Below are 19,740 nucleotides of genomic sequence, written 5' to 3'. Positions count from 1 at the left end.
TTTGATGGACTGTTCTTTGCCTTACAAATAATTGTACTGATTTCTCATCAAATTGTATTGGTAATAGTGAAAGAATTTGACTCACAATTAATTGAATTATTTCTTCCCAAATTCAGGAAGTCAAAGATGTCCACAATCACAACTATTCAACATTATACTGGAACGGCTACCAGGCAAAGGAAGTAAATAGAAAGGTATAAAGTTTGGAAAAGAAGAAGTGCAATTTGCAACAGTGTAGGGAAACAGGTACTCTCATACACTAAAGGTGGTAGTATTTGTTCTCTATGGAGAGAAATTTGGTAATGTCCATCAGTCTTATAAGTGTACATTCATACTCGGAGGAAATTACATTGCAAATATTTTCAATCTTAAAATTACATATTATAAAGTTATTCACTGCAATGTTTTTCATAGAAGCAAAAGACTGGAACAATGTAACTTTTTTTTTAAAGATTTTATTTATTTGTCAGAGAGAGAGCACAAGCAGGGGGAGCAGCAGGCAGAGGGAGAGGGAGAAGCAGGCTCCCGGCCGAGCAGGGAGCCCGATGTGGGACTCGATCTCAGGACCCTGGGACCATGACCTGAGCCGAAGGCAGATGCTTAAACGACTGAGCTGCTCAGGCATCCCACAGTATAACTTTTGATCAGTAAATTATAGTACATCCATATCATGGGAAATTATATAGCTCCATAAAGTAAAACATTTCATATACCGACATGCCACGATCTCCAAAATGTATGCTATGTCATAATTTAATTTTTCTGTCCCAGTGAATATGGGTATTTGGGTACCAGAGTTTTGCTATTATGAGCAATATTATTTCCAAAATTCTTGTCCTCATCTTCATGGTGCTCAAGTGGTATTGCTTCTATTGGGTCTATACCTAGAACTAGAACTGCTGGATCATAATATATGTGAATGTTCAAATTTAGAAGATAGAGCCAAATTGTTTTCCAAAGTGATTGTGCCCACTTGTACTCTTACTACAACTGTATAAGGGTCTCCATTGATGTACATCCTTCTAACAAACTACTGCATAAAATCTCATTATGGTCACAAATTTATACTTCCCTGATTACTAAGTGCTGCAAGTTAATACACAAAGATTGTCCAAATAAAAGACAAAAATCCTGTGTATTGTTTATAAGAGGTATTCCTAGCATAAAAAGAGGAAAAAATAGAAAGTATAATATAGAAAAAGATCCACACCTAGATTTATACCCAAGAGAAATAAAAACATGTTCACACGAAAACTTCTACCTGAATGTTGAAGTAGTATTATTCACAATAGCCAAAAAGTGGAAACAACTGGCTGTCAACTGACAAATGGATAAACAAAATGCGGTATATCCATACAATTGAATATTATTCAGCCATAAAAAGGAGTAAGTACTGATACACGTTACATCATGGATAAACTTTGAATGAAGTGTGCTAAGTGAAAGAAGCCAGACACAAAAGACCATGTATGATCCCATTTATATGAAATGTCCCGAATAGGTAGATCCATAGAGAAAAACCGGTAGATTAGTGATATCCAGGGGCTTTCCAGAGGGCGAAAGAGGGAGTGACTGCTAAAGTGCAGTTTCTTTTTGAGTGATGGAAATCAACTTTTTAAATAAATCAACCTATAAAAAAGCAAGGACAACTTATTTATGGCTAAAGAACAGAATGTAATATGTATAATACATCTTGAAAATATAAAAATAAATACTTTAATAGAATGTGGAAGAAGGAGATGCGGAAGTAGAAGGAAAGAACACTAGTAGCCACATCTTCAAAGTGGGGAGTCATAGACACTGTATTTTGTGGAATGAGAACTAGATATTGAAGCATTTGTTTCAAGTTACAAAGGTAATCAAGGGAGAAACTAAAAATAAGGATATAACTCTATGGAGGTGTAAGTGAACTTAAGCATCATCTTTCACAATGAAGTTCCATAGATAATGCCTAAAGTTGATAAGAAATAATAACCACCTTTGAAAAAATACAAAACAAAACAGGAACTATGGAGATAACCACCAAAGACTAAATCCTGAAATGGTTAAAATGCTTACTTCTAGAGTGATAGAGAGAAATGGGGTAGAGAATATTGCTTTTCATTATTAATCTTCTCTAAAGTATTGATTTCCTTAAAAGTATGCAGTGGGGGAGAGAGACAGAGACAGAAAGGGGGTGGCAGAATAACTCTATTACAGAGGACAAAAATGTTTAAAATGTTAGGATGGATATATAATTGCCAATGCAGAAAATTAGGAGGAAACAGTTTCTATTTTTAAGCAAAGCATGCACAATTTCCACAGAAATGGACTGCAAGGTCTTTTTGCCATCAAGAAACCTTGGGATACATACAAACCCCTGGGGACATCACAGTCAACCTACAATTTATTGCCTCAGATTTTAGCAAGTTTGAAGTGTTTATCACATAATAAAACATTTTTAAAAATCCCAAGTATGTACATGTAAATGTGTATTTTTTTAAACATATATAACCATTCATATGCTCATTGGGTTCCTCAGTTTGCCACTGAACTTCATTCAGCCATCAGCTTTCCTATAACAGTGACCAATTTCCCTTCGAGGAAAACAAGTCAATAATGATATATATATTTCTACCTCCAACACAGAATTGTGTTCTCTACCTTGATTAGATAACAGAAAAGCACATAGTTTGGCAAGGACATACCCCGGAGAGTCTGCTTTCTGAAGGCAAAAGAAAGAAAGGAAAAAAGAAACCCAAACAAACCCAAAAACAAACAAAAAAATGCTTCTTAACTTTGAGGGAAAGCAGTATTCCAGAGGAAAACAATTACACGCATGACTATGAAACCCCACAAGAGACTTTTAAATTCAATTCCAAATTCAGTTGTACATTCCAGCAAATTCAGACACAGTGAAGTCATCATCAGCAACCTCTTTCTATGTGAAGAATGGGGAAAAAATGTTTTTGAAAAACACTTACCACTGTCAGTGGATGCAGAAGCTAACATGCCCAAAGTTAGTGACTACCAGCTGAGAGAGGATTTCAGGGAGAATTGTTTTCAGTGTGGCTCCGGGATGATTAAAATCTTCAGTCAGACTTGTAATCAAGTGAAATGTAATGTGAGCCTAATTCTAATTTTAGATCTTGGACAAAGCTGAGAATAGCAAGTATCACATGGAGCTCCTGTGCAAAGGATCAAGTGATAGATAACGTATGTGCATGCATTCTGCCCACTGCAAGTGCTGCGTACGGGCATTATAAAACTCTCAGGCAGGGGCGCCTGGGTGGCTCAGTCATTAAGTGTCTGCCTTCGGCTCAGGTCATGATCCCGGGGTCCTGGGATGGAGCCCCGTATCGGGCTCCCTGCTCAGCGGGAAGCCTGCTTCTCCCTCTCCCACTCCCCCTGCTTGTGTTCCCCCTCTTGCTGTGTCTCTTTCTCTGTCAAATAAATAAGTAAAATCTTTAAAAGAAAAAAAAACAAACTCTCAGGCATAACTAGTTCTAGACTCCTGAAAAAAAAAAAAACCTATTGAAGTCCTTCCACTTTTCATGACTTACACATTTTGCATATTTAATAGAATATAATGCATCTATTCCAAGCAGAGAAACTTGAAAATATGAGAGAATTTTTTTATGGCATAACAAAAACCCTACTTGGTAAACCATAGATCTGTAAATATTTAAACTAAAGGTAAAATGCTTCACAAAATAAGAAAAGTGAAGATGTAGATAAGTACGGGCAACAGAGAAGCTCCAAGCTCCCGCTGCACCCAGGCCTCAAATTTAATTCTCTCATTCTTTATCTCTTCAGCCTTCATAGATAGGAGTTAATTCCAGGTTCTTTAAAAAAATTTGCATTTATTTTTTGTGTTTTTGTCTTTTGTTTTTTAATGCTATACATTTTATTTATTTATTTATTTTAGGTAGGCCTCACACCCAGCATGGAGCCCAACACAGGGCTTGAACTCACAATCCTGAGATCAAGACCTGAGCTGAGATGAAGAGTCAGATGCTCAACCAACTGAGCCACGTAGGCAGCCCTGTATTTAGTCTTTGAATTGGTAATGTAAGTACAAAAACAAAATTCAAAAGATACTGAATCCCCACCTAACCCCACCTCCAGCCATTTAGTTCTCCTATCTGAAGGCAATCACTATTGCCACTTTTTGTGTGCCCTTCCAAAGACGGTGTGTGAATTTACAAACATAAGTATGCCTATATCCATTAAAAGCACACACACAGTGACATTCACAGACATACACAATGCTAGCATACTACATATATTTTTCTATACTGTGTTTTCTTCACTCAGAATATATTGGAAAATTTTTCATATTAGTATATTTAGAGTTACATCATTCTTTTTAATGACTACATAGCATTTTGGTGTGTAGGTGGATCATAATTTGTTTAGCCACTTGGACACTTTGGCAATTTTAGTGTTTTTAAATGCCTGATTATTCCATAGAAATTCTTTAATTCTTCTATAACAAATTAGCTCAGAGAGCTATGGGGCTGCTCAAGACCATAGAAAGAGTAAAGAAGGTCACAGAACCTGAACTCTAACCTCCCTGTCCAGAGAGTTTGCACCACCCCACACCACATGGCTTTCCTAAATATGTTCATAAGGCAACCTGAAGGTGCAGGGAGGAGTTTTGTTTTGGTTAAGAAAAGTACTAAATTGTCTCTTTGGAAATAATTTAGATGTATTTTTGCCTTTGGCACTGTCTACAATTAAATTTTAATTTGGTAGTATTTCTAGAAAACCCACAAATCCCAAGGCTCTCTCTTTCCCTCTTCTAGCTTCTTATTTCCCATGGTCTCAGGCAATACCATACAAAGTGAGACCAACTGAGAAACTGTTGATGTGACTTATTCTAGAGAAATGGCAGGGAAAGTAGAAAAAAGTGAATAGATTTATGAACCATTTATGAAGGACTTTAGACAGAATTTCAGTGATTTGGGGACATGGCATGTGAGAGAAGGAAGAGACAAGACACTATATAGTGCCCCCTCCATAGTTTGACAGTCCTCCATTAGTGAACCCCACTTTACCAAAGGAGAATTAGGGGGAAAATCTCAGCCTCCCTTGCTACAGAATTGGGGAATATGAGTAAGGTTCATGTACTTTGATTTAGAAGCAAAGAATGTGAAGAAATCAGCTGGGTGGCTAGAGTCCATTTTTGCTGGTTTAAGTACAGCAGAGGCAATATATTCTGGGGTTAGTTTTAGCAGATTGAGTTTCCTGACCTCAGTGGATGCAGCTGGTTCTGGGGGCAGCCATAGCAGCCCCCTTCCCAGGCCAGTTCTGTGGGATAGTTCCAGGACTTGTTCTTTGAACTAAGATTCCCTCTTACTTAAACATGCCTGGCAGAATCCTGTCATCTGGATCTAAGAAACTGACACAACTATTTTATCTCTTTCTTGTTTTATTTCCAAAAATATGCTTATATTGCTATTTCTTCATGTACCAATTTCAGAGCCATCTATTGACTTCATACATAGAAGATGCAAATTCTGGGGCTCCTGGGTGGCTCAGTTGTTAAGCACCTGCCTTCAGCTCAGGTCATGATCCTGGGGTCCTGGGATCGAGCCCCGCATTGGGCTCCCTGCTCCGCAGGAAGCCTGCTTCTCCCTCTCCCACTCCCCCTGCTTGTGTTCCCTCTCTCACTGTCTCTCTCTCTCTGTCAAATGAATAAATAAAATCTTAAAAAAAAAAAAGAAGGTGAAAGTTCTGTGGTCTTAAACCACCTACTCACTATCGTATACCTCCCCTCCTCTCATCCTCCCAATATAGTTGTCATAATTTTTGTTAAATCAGTAGTGTTTATTATGTAAATATTATTCATAGTTGATCCAAATAATAGAAATAATTACATTCCTTTCCTTTTGTACTTTTTGTTTTTTTCTGTAAAGTGTACTTTTTTATTTGTTTAATTTTCTGTGTACCTACCACTGTATTTTTATATACTTTTCTCTTCCTCCAACCAGATTTATTGAACATAACAAAATTCTATAAACCAAATGACCTGAACCATGTTTCAAAACATGGTCCTTTCTTACTAATATTTTGATAAGTCAATCCGTTGAGTGTCCCAAAGAAGCTTATTCCAAAATTAATAGAAAATTGCCCAATGCACATAAACAAATGGCCTAACTGCTGGAACTTTCATCGTTCTATAAGATAATTAACATAGGTAGGATTGAACCCCTATGACAGGCTGCTGGAGAACTGATATGAGATGTCAACAGGCCATTTTGTGCACCACTACTATGATGCTATCATGTTCCTGGATCAAAAGGTTACATGATCTGATCCTTGACAACCACAGGAATGTCAGTGGGGTCTGAGGTTAACTTAGCTGCTTGCTGGGCTAGAACAGATATCACCCCAGCATGCTCATCTGACAGGGCCCATGGTAGCCCAGATCAACTCCTTGTAAATCTGTGCATAGGACCCCAACAATGGATAGATCCTTCATTGTGTCTTCCAAGTGCTGCCCTAAGGTCACCTCCATCCTGTCTGCCATAAGCCTGGCCTATATCTTTATATACCTGAATATACTTGGAAAAGTCACTTAATCTCTCAGTGCCTCAGTTTCTTATTGGCAAAATGTAGATAAAAATAGGAGCTCTTCATGGGCTTTTGTGAGGATTAAATGAGTTAACATACAAAAGAGCTTGGACCAGTGCCTGATAGGAGTAAGTACTCAATAAAGGTTAGTTCTTATTACTACCCTCTAACAGTAAAGCCAAGAAAGGGGAAGATGGGAATGGAAATGATTGCCATATGATCATAGGAAGAAGGTTAGCTAACTCTGAAAGGGTTTTCTTCTGACATGAAGACAAAAATCAAGGAGAAGGTAATTTTACAGTGGAGGCAAGGTAAATGAGCTCATCTTAAATGGCTTCATTCTTCACACAAAGTTAGGTATTTCATTTAATAATGCTACACAAATTGGTTTATCTTTTCCTTCTATCATTGTGTGTTTGCCAGGTGCTTGGTGCCGAGGTTTGCATTCTGAGGTCCCACAGGGATATAGTTCATCAGAATCCATGGCCCTGACTGAGTACAATTGCAGCGCTTGTGTTTAGAAAAAGCAAACAAACGTAGAAGAGCACCTAGTGGGATGGCCAGGTAAAAGGGGGTATATAAAAGCACATTACCAATACAATGTCATTCAAAAGAACTCAAGCAGGATCTCAGAGATATTTGCACACCCATGTTCATTGCTTCATTATTTACAATAGCCAAGAGATAGAAGCAACCAAAACATCCATTGACAGATGAATGGATAAAGAAAATGTATATACATACAATGGAATATTACGCATCCTTTAAAAAAGGGAAATTCTGTCACACACTACAACATGGATGAAACTCGAGAACATTATGCTATGTGAAATAAAACAATCACAAGAGGACAATCTGTATATTCTACTCATAGGAAATAGCTAGTCAAAATCATAGAAACTGAAAGTAGAAAGGTGGTTCATGATATGAGGAAATGTGCATGATACCACGTTACAAGAAAGAAAAGGGTATATCACCTTTTTATTTTAGTCAGGCCTTCAGTTGATTGGATAATGCCACCCGCAGTGGGGAGGGCAATCTGCTTTCCTCAGTCTGTGGATTCAAATGTTAATCTCATCCAGAAACACCATGGCAGACACACCCAGAATAATGTTTGGCAAATGTCTAGGTATCCCAGTCAAGTTCACACATAAAATTAACCATCACAGTAGGCATCCCTATTTAATGCACAAAAGAAACCAAAGTTTAAAGAGAGTAAGGGACGTATCAAAGCTATCCAGCTGGAAAATAGCTGAGCTAAATTCCAACTCAGATGGATCTGACTCCCAGACCTTGACCACTGGGTTATACTGCTTCCTTTTAAAAATCAGTTTATGGCGGGGCGCCTGGGTGTCTCAGTCGTTAAGCATCTGCCTTTGGCTCAGGTCATGATCCCAGGGTCCTGGGATCAAGCCTCACATCGGGCTCCCTGCTCAGCGGGAAGCCTGCTTCTCCCTCTCCCACTCCCCCTGCTTGTGTTCCCTCTCTCGCTGTCTCTCTGTCAAATAAATAAAAATAAAATCTTTTTAAAAATAATAAGTTTATGGCAGTTACAGAAAATTACATTGGTAGGTGGACACCAAAAACATCAAAGCAATTTTTATTATTGCTTAATGCATCTTTAGAGAGGCAGTGAATGGAGGTAGGGAGGAAGAGAGGTAAAAGTAGCCGGGGACTGAGATTCAGGCTACATAAATAGCTCCATTTCCTTTTCACTCTATTCCATCATAACCTGTGTTAATACCTAGGCATATATTTAGAGAAAGATAATGGTTTTTAAACACAAAATACTAAGATAGTTATTACTCTGTTTTTTAAAAGCATGATTTTTTAGAAGTTTTTTAAAGTTTGTCTGTTTGTTTATTTATTTATTTTACATAATCTCTACACTAACATGGGGCTCAAACTCACAATCCTGAGATCAAGAGTCACATGCTCTTCCGACTGAGCCAGCCAGGCACCCTGAGCATTATCTTTTACAAAGTGTAATAGAACAATAGAACTAATGATCATTTAGTCAAGCTTCTTCCCATAAATTCTGACAAGACTACAGTACTATAAGTAATCCTGTCAAGCATACAAGCATCTACTTTGTGTGACCCATTTATTCAAATAAGAACAAGAGAAAAAAAAGGAACATAGGGAAAAACAGTGGAAAATAAGGGTATATGACCTCGGGATTTTGATCTGTAATGCTCTTTTTATGACTCCCTAGAGTCTTTTAATAAAACAAACCGTTATTTTTCAGAATGGAAGGCTTTGAAGCAGAAACACTATGTAACTAGAGTTCCAAGAAACATAAATAGGAGACTTGCCCTCATCAGATTAATAATTTTTCAATGTTAAGCATTCTCTTTCAAAGATAGAATTTGAAGCCTCTGTAATTGCACTTTGATTAGTTTAAAGACTTAAGAATATTTTAAAACTGATTTGTTTAGCTGTAGAATTTTCTGGAACACTGATATTCTTTTATGTGAAAATGTTCCATTAAGGTTGTATGTGTGTGTGTGTGTGTGTGTGTGTGTGTACACAAGGAAAGAGAAACTCCTAAATAATAGACAACATACTTGCCAGATATTAGGGAGTCACTGTTTTCCACATTTTGATACTTATATTAGGAAGTTGTGGCTACATACTAACTTGCATCACTTGGTCTGACAAAACAGGGACATTTGTTCAGGAGATGATAGGAAACACTGTTAGACACCAAATACCTTTACCTTGGAGCTCAAGTTCTCAGGTTCTAGCTGGTCTCACATGACTTTGGCCACATGACCCCACAGACTTTCAGTCTCTAATAACTTAAATATCTAAGTTACTAAATTGGCTGAGAAAAATATTTAATTTTAGCTAATTATTTCTTTTTTCTATTATTAACTATGTGTTTTATAACCAAAAGTTAATATATTTAACGAGGAATGAAAACAGTGCAAAATACTTTTTGCACTGGTTTCATTTCTGATACACACACACATCATTTCCCTAAACCAATCAACAGTGGAGACACAAGAATTAGTGTATGAAAATCATTTATTCGATAGCCTACTAGGAATTGGCCAGAAATTAGAAGGTCATTGGAAATGATTTCAAAATCTTCATTTGAGAAAAGCATTCCGTGAGTCTAAGTAACCAATATGTTATTTAGCAAGCAAAATACAAGTGACCAAAACATAATTCCTCTTAGGAATAAGTTGGTGCCATATTCTTACATGAAATATAAAACCTAAGCAGCGGTAATCAGAATATTATGCAACATTCTAGGGCAATTTAAATCTCAAATGAGAGGATTACAGAATAAAAGTCATTACAGTTTGTTTCAAAAGGAAAAAACAAAACAGGGGTACCTGGCTGGCTCAGTTGGTACACCATGCAACTCTTGATCTTGGGGTCATGAGTTCGAGCCTCAGGCTGGGTGTAGAGATTACTTTAAAAAAAAGAAAAGGAAAGAAATTAAAGGAAAAAAGAAAACAAAGAATACCACCAAATAATGACACAAATTTGCACTGGCTTTCTTTCTTTTTTTTTTTTAAGATTTTATTTATTCATTTGACAGAGAGAGTGGGAACACAAGCAGGGGGAGTGGGAGAGAAAGAAGCAGCCCTCCCACTGAGCAGGCAGCCTGATGCGGGGCTCGATCCCAGGACCCTGGAATCATGACCTGAGCCGAAGGCAGACGCTTAACGACTGAGCCACCCAGGCGCCCCTGCAGTGGCTTTCTATATGTCGAATGAGGTATTTTGGGCCACATCACAAAAAGATATGTTGCTTCTGCTTTTATTTTTATGCACTACTTTTTAGTTCTACAGAAATAAAAGCTACACTGAATTTTAAACTCTGTAACTGGATAAGTCTACATGAATTACACAATATTTTGTTTCTAGGATACTGACCCAACTTTTGAGGGTATATTGTAGACATTTTAAGAGGCAACTACAAACATTGTTTTTTCACATTTCCGCAAACACTATGCAATTACTAAACCTGTAATAGCTAGTAAAGATAGAAGCTGTGAAACACTTTATTTATAAAGAATTGCAAACCAAAACCAAAAAAAATCTTTCGGAATTAGAATGCATTACATTTATATATCAATATTTTTAATTTTCACAAGCTTATTAGAGAAACGAGTGCAGTAAATGACCATGGTGGTTTTAAAAAATTATGCCATCCCTGTGACAGTTTGTCCTGCTCTGCCCAAGCAACATGTGAACCAACGGGGCCCTTCTAATCTTGTGCCAGAAACACAATGGGACCAAAGCCAGGTTCTTGTGCAATGTGCGACGCCCTTGGTTTAAAGAGTTATTAGTGTGGCGACTTAGCTTATGGACTCCTCTGTGTTGCATTTGCATAACTAATGTTTCAAACTGTTAGTCATTCTGATTTATATTCATCCCTGTAGTTTCCATTAACTTAATTACACCTGCCATCAACTTTGTTGCCTTTGTTACTGCAGTTTGAACCCTGGCTTCATTTCTTCCAGGAAATGAATTTGCTAGGTTTTTCCAGATCACTGCACTCTTGCAACTTCTGTACAGACTTTATAAACCTCGATATTTTTAACTTTTCTTTTTACCACATTTTTAGAACTATTTAACACGTATTTGGAACATATTAAGGAGCCCTCTGGGGCAAACTTCAAGTTCTGTAGCTTACCGAAAGTTTAACACGGTCAGCCGGCTCCTCTGGAAATGCAGGTAAGTGGAGGCCTCGGGGCTGCCAGTCAGAGGGGACTTGGCCTCCTCCTCAGCCTGGGATAAGCGTGAATCTTTCTTTCACCGTCCAGACTTTGCCCCCTAGCTAGCCTACATTCTTGATCTTACACCCGTTCTCATTTCTTCTGTCCTGTCTCTTGTCAAGGCCCAGAACAGCTGTTCCCAATGCTTTGTGTTGTAACATTCCACATGATACTCAGTAGAAGCCTGATATAGATGGCCTCTTTGTAACAGAACTGCAATTACTCTTGTCATGCTTCAGTTTTGTGGCTCTCCTCTGGACTGTCTCCAAATTCTTCTGCTCAGTTTTAGCGAGCTGGCCCAGAGTTCTCTCACAACAGTCTGACCAGCACACGAATTAACTCGTCATTAAAGCCTCCTGCTCGGGACTGGAATTGCTTCATCATGAATTCATTTCCATTTCATTCTGAGCTTGCAAACATCAAAGATTCATGCTACCTTCAGTGTTTGCCTAAATGGTAATTGCCTTCTGGAACATAAAAGAGCTGTGGTTATTTTGTGGGGATAACAATAATAACATGAGCCATCTCAGGGTTTGGCATAAATAATTCAGAGTTGACCTGGTTCCTTTGATGAGATATCACTGAAACACGTGGTGACCTTGAGATGCCAAAGAGTAAAAATGGTTGCCTAGAGCTCAGGAGAGAGGTGGATCAGAGAGCAGAATTTAGGAGACATCTGGAAGAGAGATGTGGCCAAATTTTTGCCAAGCACACTGATTACAGGTGAGCAGTGGGGGAAGGAAGCCAGATTGCAAGGAATTCAAGACCACCCATTCAAGAAGGTAGGCAAAGGCAGGAAGGGATAGCACAGGAGTTTGTTGGCAGGTAAAGGTAACAATGTAAGAAAGGAATGTTTTGAGCCTTCTTTTAGGTAGAGGGAAATTAGTTTTAGTGAAGCAGAGCGTTTCTTGGGGCAGGAGATTATTTAAAAAAAATAAGAACAGTTCTATCAGGGCAGCATAATTCAATAGAATTTTCTATGGTGATAGAAATATTCTATATCTGCAATGTCCAGTATGGTAGCCACTAGCCACATGTGGCTCTTTACATTTAAATTTCAATTAATTAAAATTCAGTAAAATTCAGCTTCTCAGTTATACCAGCCACATTTCAATTGCTTAATAGCCACAATAATTAATTTGAATTTAAACTTAAGTTTACATTTAGTCACATGTGGCTAGTGACTATTGCATTGGATAGCTCAGAATTAGGGTTACTACCACCTAGAATAGCAGATTAATCTCAAAGTATCAGTGTCTTAAAACAATAAAAGTTATTTCACCTGTATCACACCCAAACCAATCGGTGCTGGGGTGTGGTGGTGGGGAGGCTTTGTGCCACCAAGTCATTTGAAGATGCTGGCTCCTTCCATCTTGTGTGGCTGCCATCTTCACCAAAAAGGCTTCAGGGTTTCTACGGAAAGGAAAGAGAAGGAGTATGGAGGATCTCTTGGGAGGATAGATGGGCTATGTTTGGAACTGGTTTACATCACTTCTACCCATATTCCAACGGCTAGAAATAAATTACATGGCCCTACCTAACTGCACGCTAGGCTGGAAAATATTTAACTGTGTGCCCAAAAAGAAAAGGAAACAGGCTTATGGACATACAACATGACCCTGACACATTCATCAATAAGAAAAAAAAAAGTAAATTTGCTGAGAGTTCTGGGATCAGTCTCTAGTAACTCCTCCATGAGGAACTAGAAATAAAGCTTAACCAGTGTACCAGAAGAGTGCATCTGGTACAGTTCTACACGTGAGGAAGAGACTAAAAGATCAAAACAGGGCCATGGAGTAAACATAAAGCAAGGATCAGGAGGAAGAAATGGGATTAATAATAGAGAGTAGGAAGTTTGATTTTTACTGGAGAATCACATCTTCCTCAAAAAGAAAAACAAAGGGAAAGTGTGAGAATATAGAGATTTTGAGGTGAAAAGGGGAGAAATGAAAGATCATTGGGTTGAATCACCTTGTCTTCTCTGAAGACATTAGGAGCTATCTGCTTAATACAACAGGCCTGGGGAGACATCTGTGCAGGCGCTTAAATGAACAGAAAAGGTTGACACAGGTACTGTGAAGAACGGCTGAGGCATTTGCTGCAGAATTTGGAAGGAATCTTTTAAGACTAACCTGGCAGCCACGATCTCTTACAGGATGTGTCAGGTAAATTGAAATGTGTTATCTTCTTCTCTTGATAACTACCCCTATGGTAAGCCATAAGATCCTGTTCATCTTGTTTTTTCATAGAAATGGGCTTTGAAAATCTAACTTAGACTTTTTCCTTCTGCCCATAATCAATACACCAGTATATGTGTAAAACACCAAAGCCAGTGAATAGATTAGCATGTAAAAATAGATTAGCATGCAAGAACTTTAAGAACGATTAGATGAATAGAAAATTTTGAAGCTAGTAATTTGTATTTTGACATCAGTTGAATGATCAACACTGCATCATTTGAAGTTTGAGAATGAAATTATTTCTCGTTAACACTGAACTAAAACTAGGCAGAAAATACAAATATTCTTTGTCAGCGATACTGTAAAATCTTGGAATCACAACCAACAATCACACAGTTTAATATTATCTTCTGTATTTACCTCCCACTTCCTATTCCACCTCTTTGGCTTCCTCTTGACCCAGGTTCTTCAAGAGCTCCCTTAGAAAACATTCATTATATGTAATATGAGATGGGGCGGGAAGGCAACGGCTCACTTCATATAGCTGACTTTTTTTGTTTTTAATCTGCCCAGATATTCTCCCAGATCCCCTTTCTTAGTCCATGTGGTTGAATGGCGCTGACTGACTCCCAGGCTCCAAAGGTAACCGTTAAGATTCAAGCCTGGCCAATCAGGGTATTGTATTCTTCACATTGAGGGGCATGAACCAAGCCAGACCAATCAAAATTCTCCTTGGGATTTTACCTGGAAACACAATGTGAGTTCTGAGGAATATAAGTCTGGGTACTCCTAAGCATCTTTGTCAACACATTGGGACAGTTTGTCTTGAGAATGAAATCAACACAAAGCAAAAAAGATCCAAGAGATAGAGTGAAGAGATAGAGACAGAGACAGAGAGAAATAGAGACTGTCTTGAATTTATTAAGTCCCCGGATCCAGCCATACCTGAAATTGATATCCCTGAGCATTTCAGTTAATATGAATCAAGTACCCTTTGTAATATAACCCAGGAAGAATTAGGCGTTTGTCACTTGCAGTGGAAAAGCCCCTGGCTGTTACACTTTAAAAATATAGGTTCAGGCTGAAAAGGAAAGAAATTTGAACAATGGAATGCAACAGGTAGTCCCTGCATTTTTATCTCCTCAAATTTTTGACCTTTAAAGATTTAATTTATTTGTCAGGGAGAGAGAGCACAAGCAGGGGGACAGCAGGCTCCCCACCGAGCAAGGAGCCCGATGTGGCACTCAATCCCTGGACCCTGGGATCACAACCCGAGCCAGAGGCAGCCACTTAACCGACTGAGCCACCCAGGCATCCCAAATTTTTGACCTTTTTGATAGTGGTACTTATGATATGTCCCAGGAGACAAAAGTAGAAAAGAAAACAATAGAAATGAAACTCAGCCTTCTCAATTGCTGAGAAAGCTTAGAGAAGACTTAAAACAGGATAAAGTAACATCTGGGCTTCATTAGGCCCTTCACTTGACAGTGTCCCAACCCATTACTACTCTTACTACTCCCTATTGCTTATTAGCTTAAGTCAGAGAAGTTGGTCAGAGTTGTGTTAAGACATAATGTGATAGAGTAGCAAGTGGATTTACCTGGATTGAGCCTCAGTTTGCACTTTCGTGGCTGTGTGACATGAAGAAATTGCCTAATGTATTATAGTCTTTACTAACATAAGATGGATAAAATATCTTCTATTGGCAGAGATGGCAATTATCCCCTTACAGCCATTCTCTCCTTTACCCTTAGTAACCAAATATTTAGCTAAGCACATGCCCTCTCATTTCCCAGCCTCCTTTGCAACTAGGTGTGGCCATATGACTAAATTATAGTTCTAGTCAGTAGGATGTAAGGGACAGTGTCCAGAGTGGCTTGGGGGAATCTTCCTTAGGAGACAACTAATCAAGCAGACAGCCTCTTTCCTGCTGTCCTGCCTGCCACTCCCTTGCAGTGTATTCAATAAACTTTTATCTCCTTTATAAAAAAAAGAGAGACAACTGAACATTTTGTTCTTCATTTAAAATTCTGCTAATGCCATCAATGGGGACCGGTTAAATTATGGTACATACTCTCTTAACCCTCTCAGGAAGGGTTAGCAACCTTTATTAGATGCTCTCACAGCACCCTCTTTTTTCCTACTTAGACATGTAATGATATTTTACTTTATGATTATTTAGTATCTGCCTCCTCCACTACACTGTAAACCCAGTGAAGGCAGGGACCATTAGGGAGGGCATTCTGTGCCCAGTGCTTAGCACCATGCTCAGTATATAGTAGAAGTTTAATATCAAATGTATAACAAATACACACAATAGAATATTATGCAGCCATCTAAAGTATGATAATGTAGAATTATTTATTGACATGTAAAGTTACTCATAATGTTAAATTAAAAAATCAAACTACAAAATAGTAGATATAGCATGATTTCATTTTTTTAAGAATAGCTATGAATACAGATACCTTGATCTAAACATTAAGAGTGATATGATTATGGATGATTTTATTTTCTTTGTAACTCCTTGTACTATCTAAATTTTAAAAATAACATTCACCTGACTCATTATTTTCTAATTTACATGATTCTCATTTTGAAAAAATCGAGTAGATTTAAAACAATTTCTTTTTTGTTACAAAATTTCACTTGAGCATACAGTAGTCAGTTAGACAACATTAGAAGCAACCTGGATTTCTGAATGCAAATCAAAACATTGGATTATATTCACCTTGATGCTATTTATGATTAAAGTGGGACTCTTACAAAATGATCATTATGATACCTTCATTTCTGTATATTTATTGTTTTAATGTCCATAATACCCATTAGACTTTTCTCTCTCCTCTATTCATATTCCTTCTCAGGATATGGAGAATGGAATACATTATCCTATCCTATGTTTTAAAGACAAGAAAGATAAAAAATAGTTAAAAGGCAATAGACTTCTAAACGTAAAACAATGTCAGCGGCTGCTACATTTAAAGCACTTTCTTTACATGAGGCAAGTTTGCCAAGGTGAACTTTTTTTCCTAACAAAACACCAAAACATTACCAAAATTCTAAAAGTACATTCATTTTGAACAAATGCTTTTGATAGCCTTACTGGTTATAAAACTATAATTGGGCTTTTTTTTTTTTTTTTTTTTTAAGTAGCTTCTACGCCCAGCGTGGGGCTTGGACTCATGACTCCCAAGATTGAGTTGCGTGTTCTTCCGAATGAGCCAGCCAAGCATCCCTATAGTTGGGCATTTTAAAAAATATTTTATTTACTTATTTGACAGATAGAGACATAGCGAGAGAGGGAACACAAGCAGGGGGAGTGGGAGAAGGAGAAGCAGGCTTCCCACCAAGCAGGGAGCCCGATGCGGGGCTCGATCCCAGGATCCTGGGATCATGACCTGAGCTGAAGGCAGATGCTTAACGACTGAGCCACCCAGGTGCCCCTATAATTGGGCATTTTTAAGATTAGCATATAATTTTCCCTTTTAAAAGATATTTATATAAAGACATTTACAGATAATCTCTGCAGAGCAACATAATCGTGGATATCTTTTTTTTTTTAAGATTTTTATTTATTTATTTGACACACAGAGAGATAGCGAGAGAGAGAGAGAGGGAGAGAGCACAAGCAGGGGGAGCGGCAGGCAGAGGGAGAAGCAGCCTTCCTGCATGAGCAGGGAGCCCGATGTGGGGCTCGATCCCAGGACCCTGGGATCATGACCTGAGCTGAAGGCAGCGGTTTAACCAACTGAGCCACCCAGGCGCCCCTCATGGATATCCTAAAAGGTTAAGTAATTGCACTTATTTTATACAACAGTTAGTGTTATTGTGGGGAAATGGAAGATACTTCTGTATGTAAATTCCTTTTCCCAACCAAGTGTAACTGACAAGTTTCATTAAGGTCAGTCTAAAGTAAAAAAAGAAAGAAAAATAGGGTAAACACTGGATATGGCAGTCTGTCTTTTAGTAACATTAATTTTGTTGTTCTTGCTAGTTTCAACCCATGGACACAAAGACCTCAGCACCATATTAAGAAGTGATACCATGACCTATAAAATGTGACAGCCCCAGGAGAACTCTTACACCATCATTCATTTTCAGTAAAATGTCTAACAGAACAGAGATAAATATTGTGCCTTGGAACCTTAATTATACAATACAAATCATTTCTAATACAAATTGTGATGAAGAACATGTGTTGCACAGCTAGGCTCTACATATTCTTTGGAAGCTCAAAAAGTTCAATAATATCCCATCGATCTTCATTTCAGATCAAGTAGCATAAAAGTTGGGTTTTCTAAGTAGGATTTCCACAAATTAGAGAAGCGTGACATTGTAGCACCATCAATAATTCTGTGATCAGCTGACCAGCTCACATTCATTATCTGTGCTTTATATACTTCTCCTTCCTGGTTAAATCGGGGAAGGGCCTAGAAACAAGGCAAAGAACAGAGTCAACCGTCACTTGCTCAAAGGCTCTAGCAATGGTGCAAGATTAAGCAAACCCTCCTCCTTGTAAAAGAGAAGAAATGGGCATCCCAAATGACTTGAAAATACTAACTCGGATTTTTCCCATTTTTATATTTGCCTCGAGCTTTCAGTTTCTCCAAGGTACTTCCCTGTCCCCCGTACAATTTCCATATATACAGTAAATCTCATCTCAGAATCCAATTATTTAACAAATATTTATTGAGCACCTACTATGTACCAGGTACTCTTCTCGATTCTGTGGCTAAACCAGTGAACAAAACAAGTAACAATCCTTGCCTTCTCGGAGCTAAAATTTTAATGTAGAGAGACGATTAAGATAAATAAGTAAAATATATAGCATGTTAGATAATGAAAAGTGCAAAGGAAAAAAATAAAGCCATGTGGAAAGCGGAGAGAGGGTAGGCAGGGGCTAGATGCAGGTGGCATTTTTTGTTTGAGAGGCTGGGCAGGGAAAACCTCACCGAGGCTTCCTCACTGAAGGCAGTGAGGAAAAACGCCAGATAGCTACTCTAAGAGATACAGAGGGGAAGCGGGACTGGACTGTTGGAGGAAGAGCAAGGTAGGCAGGATGGCTACAGCGGAGGGGCAGGGGTGAGAGGTGGGGGATGAGGTCACAGACGGAGCAGGGGAAGGCAGGGCACATTGTCAAGAGCAACACTTCTCAATCTGTCTTTGATAAATGACCTATTGTTATTTTTTTAAAGTTTCTATTCCATTGCAAGCTATTTTTAAAAAGCATATTAAATTACTAAAGGGCACCTGGGTGGTTCGGTCAGTTGAATTACTAAAAAAAACAAAAAACAAAAAACAAATTAAAGAAGATATATAAAACCTAAAACCTAAGCCTGAACTTATTAGATTCAATAGACCTAAAATCACCTGTCAAACTGCTGTGAAAGTATCTAAGCTCTATTCTCCCTTTCTGTACTGACCTCCTCACAGTCTGGATACAGCAGTCACAGCCCCACATGGGTCCCCGATTACACTGAGGAGCACCCATGCAGGGCTATGTAGGCCATTGCAGCTACTTTGGCCTTGAACCCGAGTGAGGTGAGTAGCTACAGGTCTCTGAGCAGAATGGCCATTTACCAAAAGGGGAAAACTTCAGAAGGAGCAAGTCTGGGGGGGGGGGGGGGAGGGTGGTGAGGAAAGGAACAGAAAATTCAAGATACCTAATTAAATATCCAACCAGGATATATGAATTTGGTGATCAAAGAAGAGGTCAGATCTGGAGATATAAACTTGGGTGTCATCAGCATATACCTGGTGCTTAAAAGCCCTGAACTAGGATCAGATAAAGAAAAGGGTACTCTGAGGCTTAGAGATTGGGAGATAAGGTGGTCTGGGCAAAGGAGCCTCAGAGGGAACAACCAGTAGACGGGAGGAAAGCCATAGCAGCAAGGTATTCTGCAAGTTGCAGTGAAGGACGTTTTCCAAGGAAGTGGTGTCCATCAACTGACTCCAGGGCAGCTAACGGGTCAAGGAAAGCAAGCACTGAGAACTGAGTTATATGGAGGTGTTAGACCTCCTTAGACCATTTATCAACAAGACATTCAAAATTTACAGTGAAAACAGAGTAGCAAAGGAGAGGTGACACAGAGAGAAAAGAATGAAATATGCACCGTTTGTTCCTACCCAGTAAATATCAGAAGATTTATACTTCAAGAACTATTTTTCATAGCTTGATGAAATCATGGGTAAAACGATCTGGTAAACAGATATCTACTGAAAAGATACTTGCACACCAATGTTCATAGCAGCACTCTTCACAAG

The 19,740-nt window shown here is 38.5% G+C and overlaps 2 protein-coding genes and 1 pseudogene across 4 annotated transcripts in view; all 3 read right to left on the bottom strand.

Moving 5' to 3' along the window:
- The window catches only part of LRRC39 (leucine rich repeat containing 39), a 30,662-nt gene extending 18,006 nt beyond the window's left edge, over positions 1-12,656 (bottom strand). Inside the window, exons 1-3 of the mRNA XM_028101923.2 lie at positions 12,576-12,656; positions 11,212-11,760; positions 9,903-9,982 (exon numbers count right to left, since the gene is read on the bottom strand). The gene's annotated coding sequence lies outside the window, so the exon portion shown is untranslated. The remainder of the gene's footprint in view (positions 1-9,902; positions 9,983-11,211; positions 11,761-12,575) is intronic.
- LOC148164497 (ragulator complex protein LAMTOR5 pseudogene) lies at positions 6,230-6,502 on the bottom strand (annotated as a pseudogene).
- Positions 12,622-19,740, bottom strand: part of DBT (dihydrolipoamide branched chain transacylase E2) — a 53,989-nt gene continuing 46,870 nt past the window's right edge. For 2 of the 3 annotated variants that reach the window (XM_028101918.2, XM_028101919.2), the window contains exon 11: positions 15,906-17,906. In XM_028101918.2, the coding sequence (XP_027957719.1) occupies positions 17,739-17,906 (168 nt within the window). In that variant the 3' untranslated portion in view covers positions 15,906-17,738. Of the gene's footprint in view, positions 12,707-15,905; positions 17,907-19,740 lie in introns of those variants that run through there. The other variant, XM_028101920.2, reaches the window with a different exon arrangement.

Source organism: Eumetopias jubatus, unplaced genomic scaffold (assembly GCF_037043125.1).
Source record: "Eumetopias jubatus isolate StellerSeaLion01/CBP00866 unplaced genomic scaffold, mEumJub1_p1.0 scaffold_4, whole genome shotgun sequence".
Classification (NCBI taxonomy): domain Eukaryota; kingdom Metazoa; phylum Chordata; class Mammalia; order Carnivora; family Otariidae; genus Eumetopias; species Eumetopias jubatus.
This window is presented reverse-complemented; position numbering and strand designations above follow the sequence as displayed.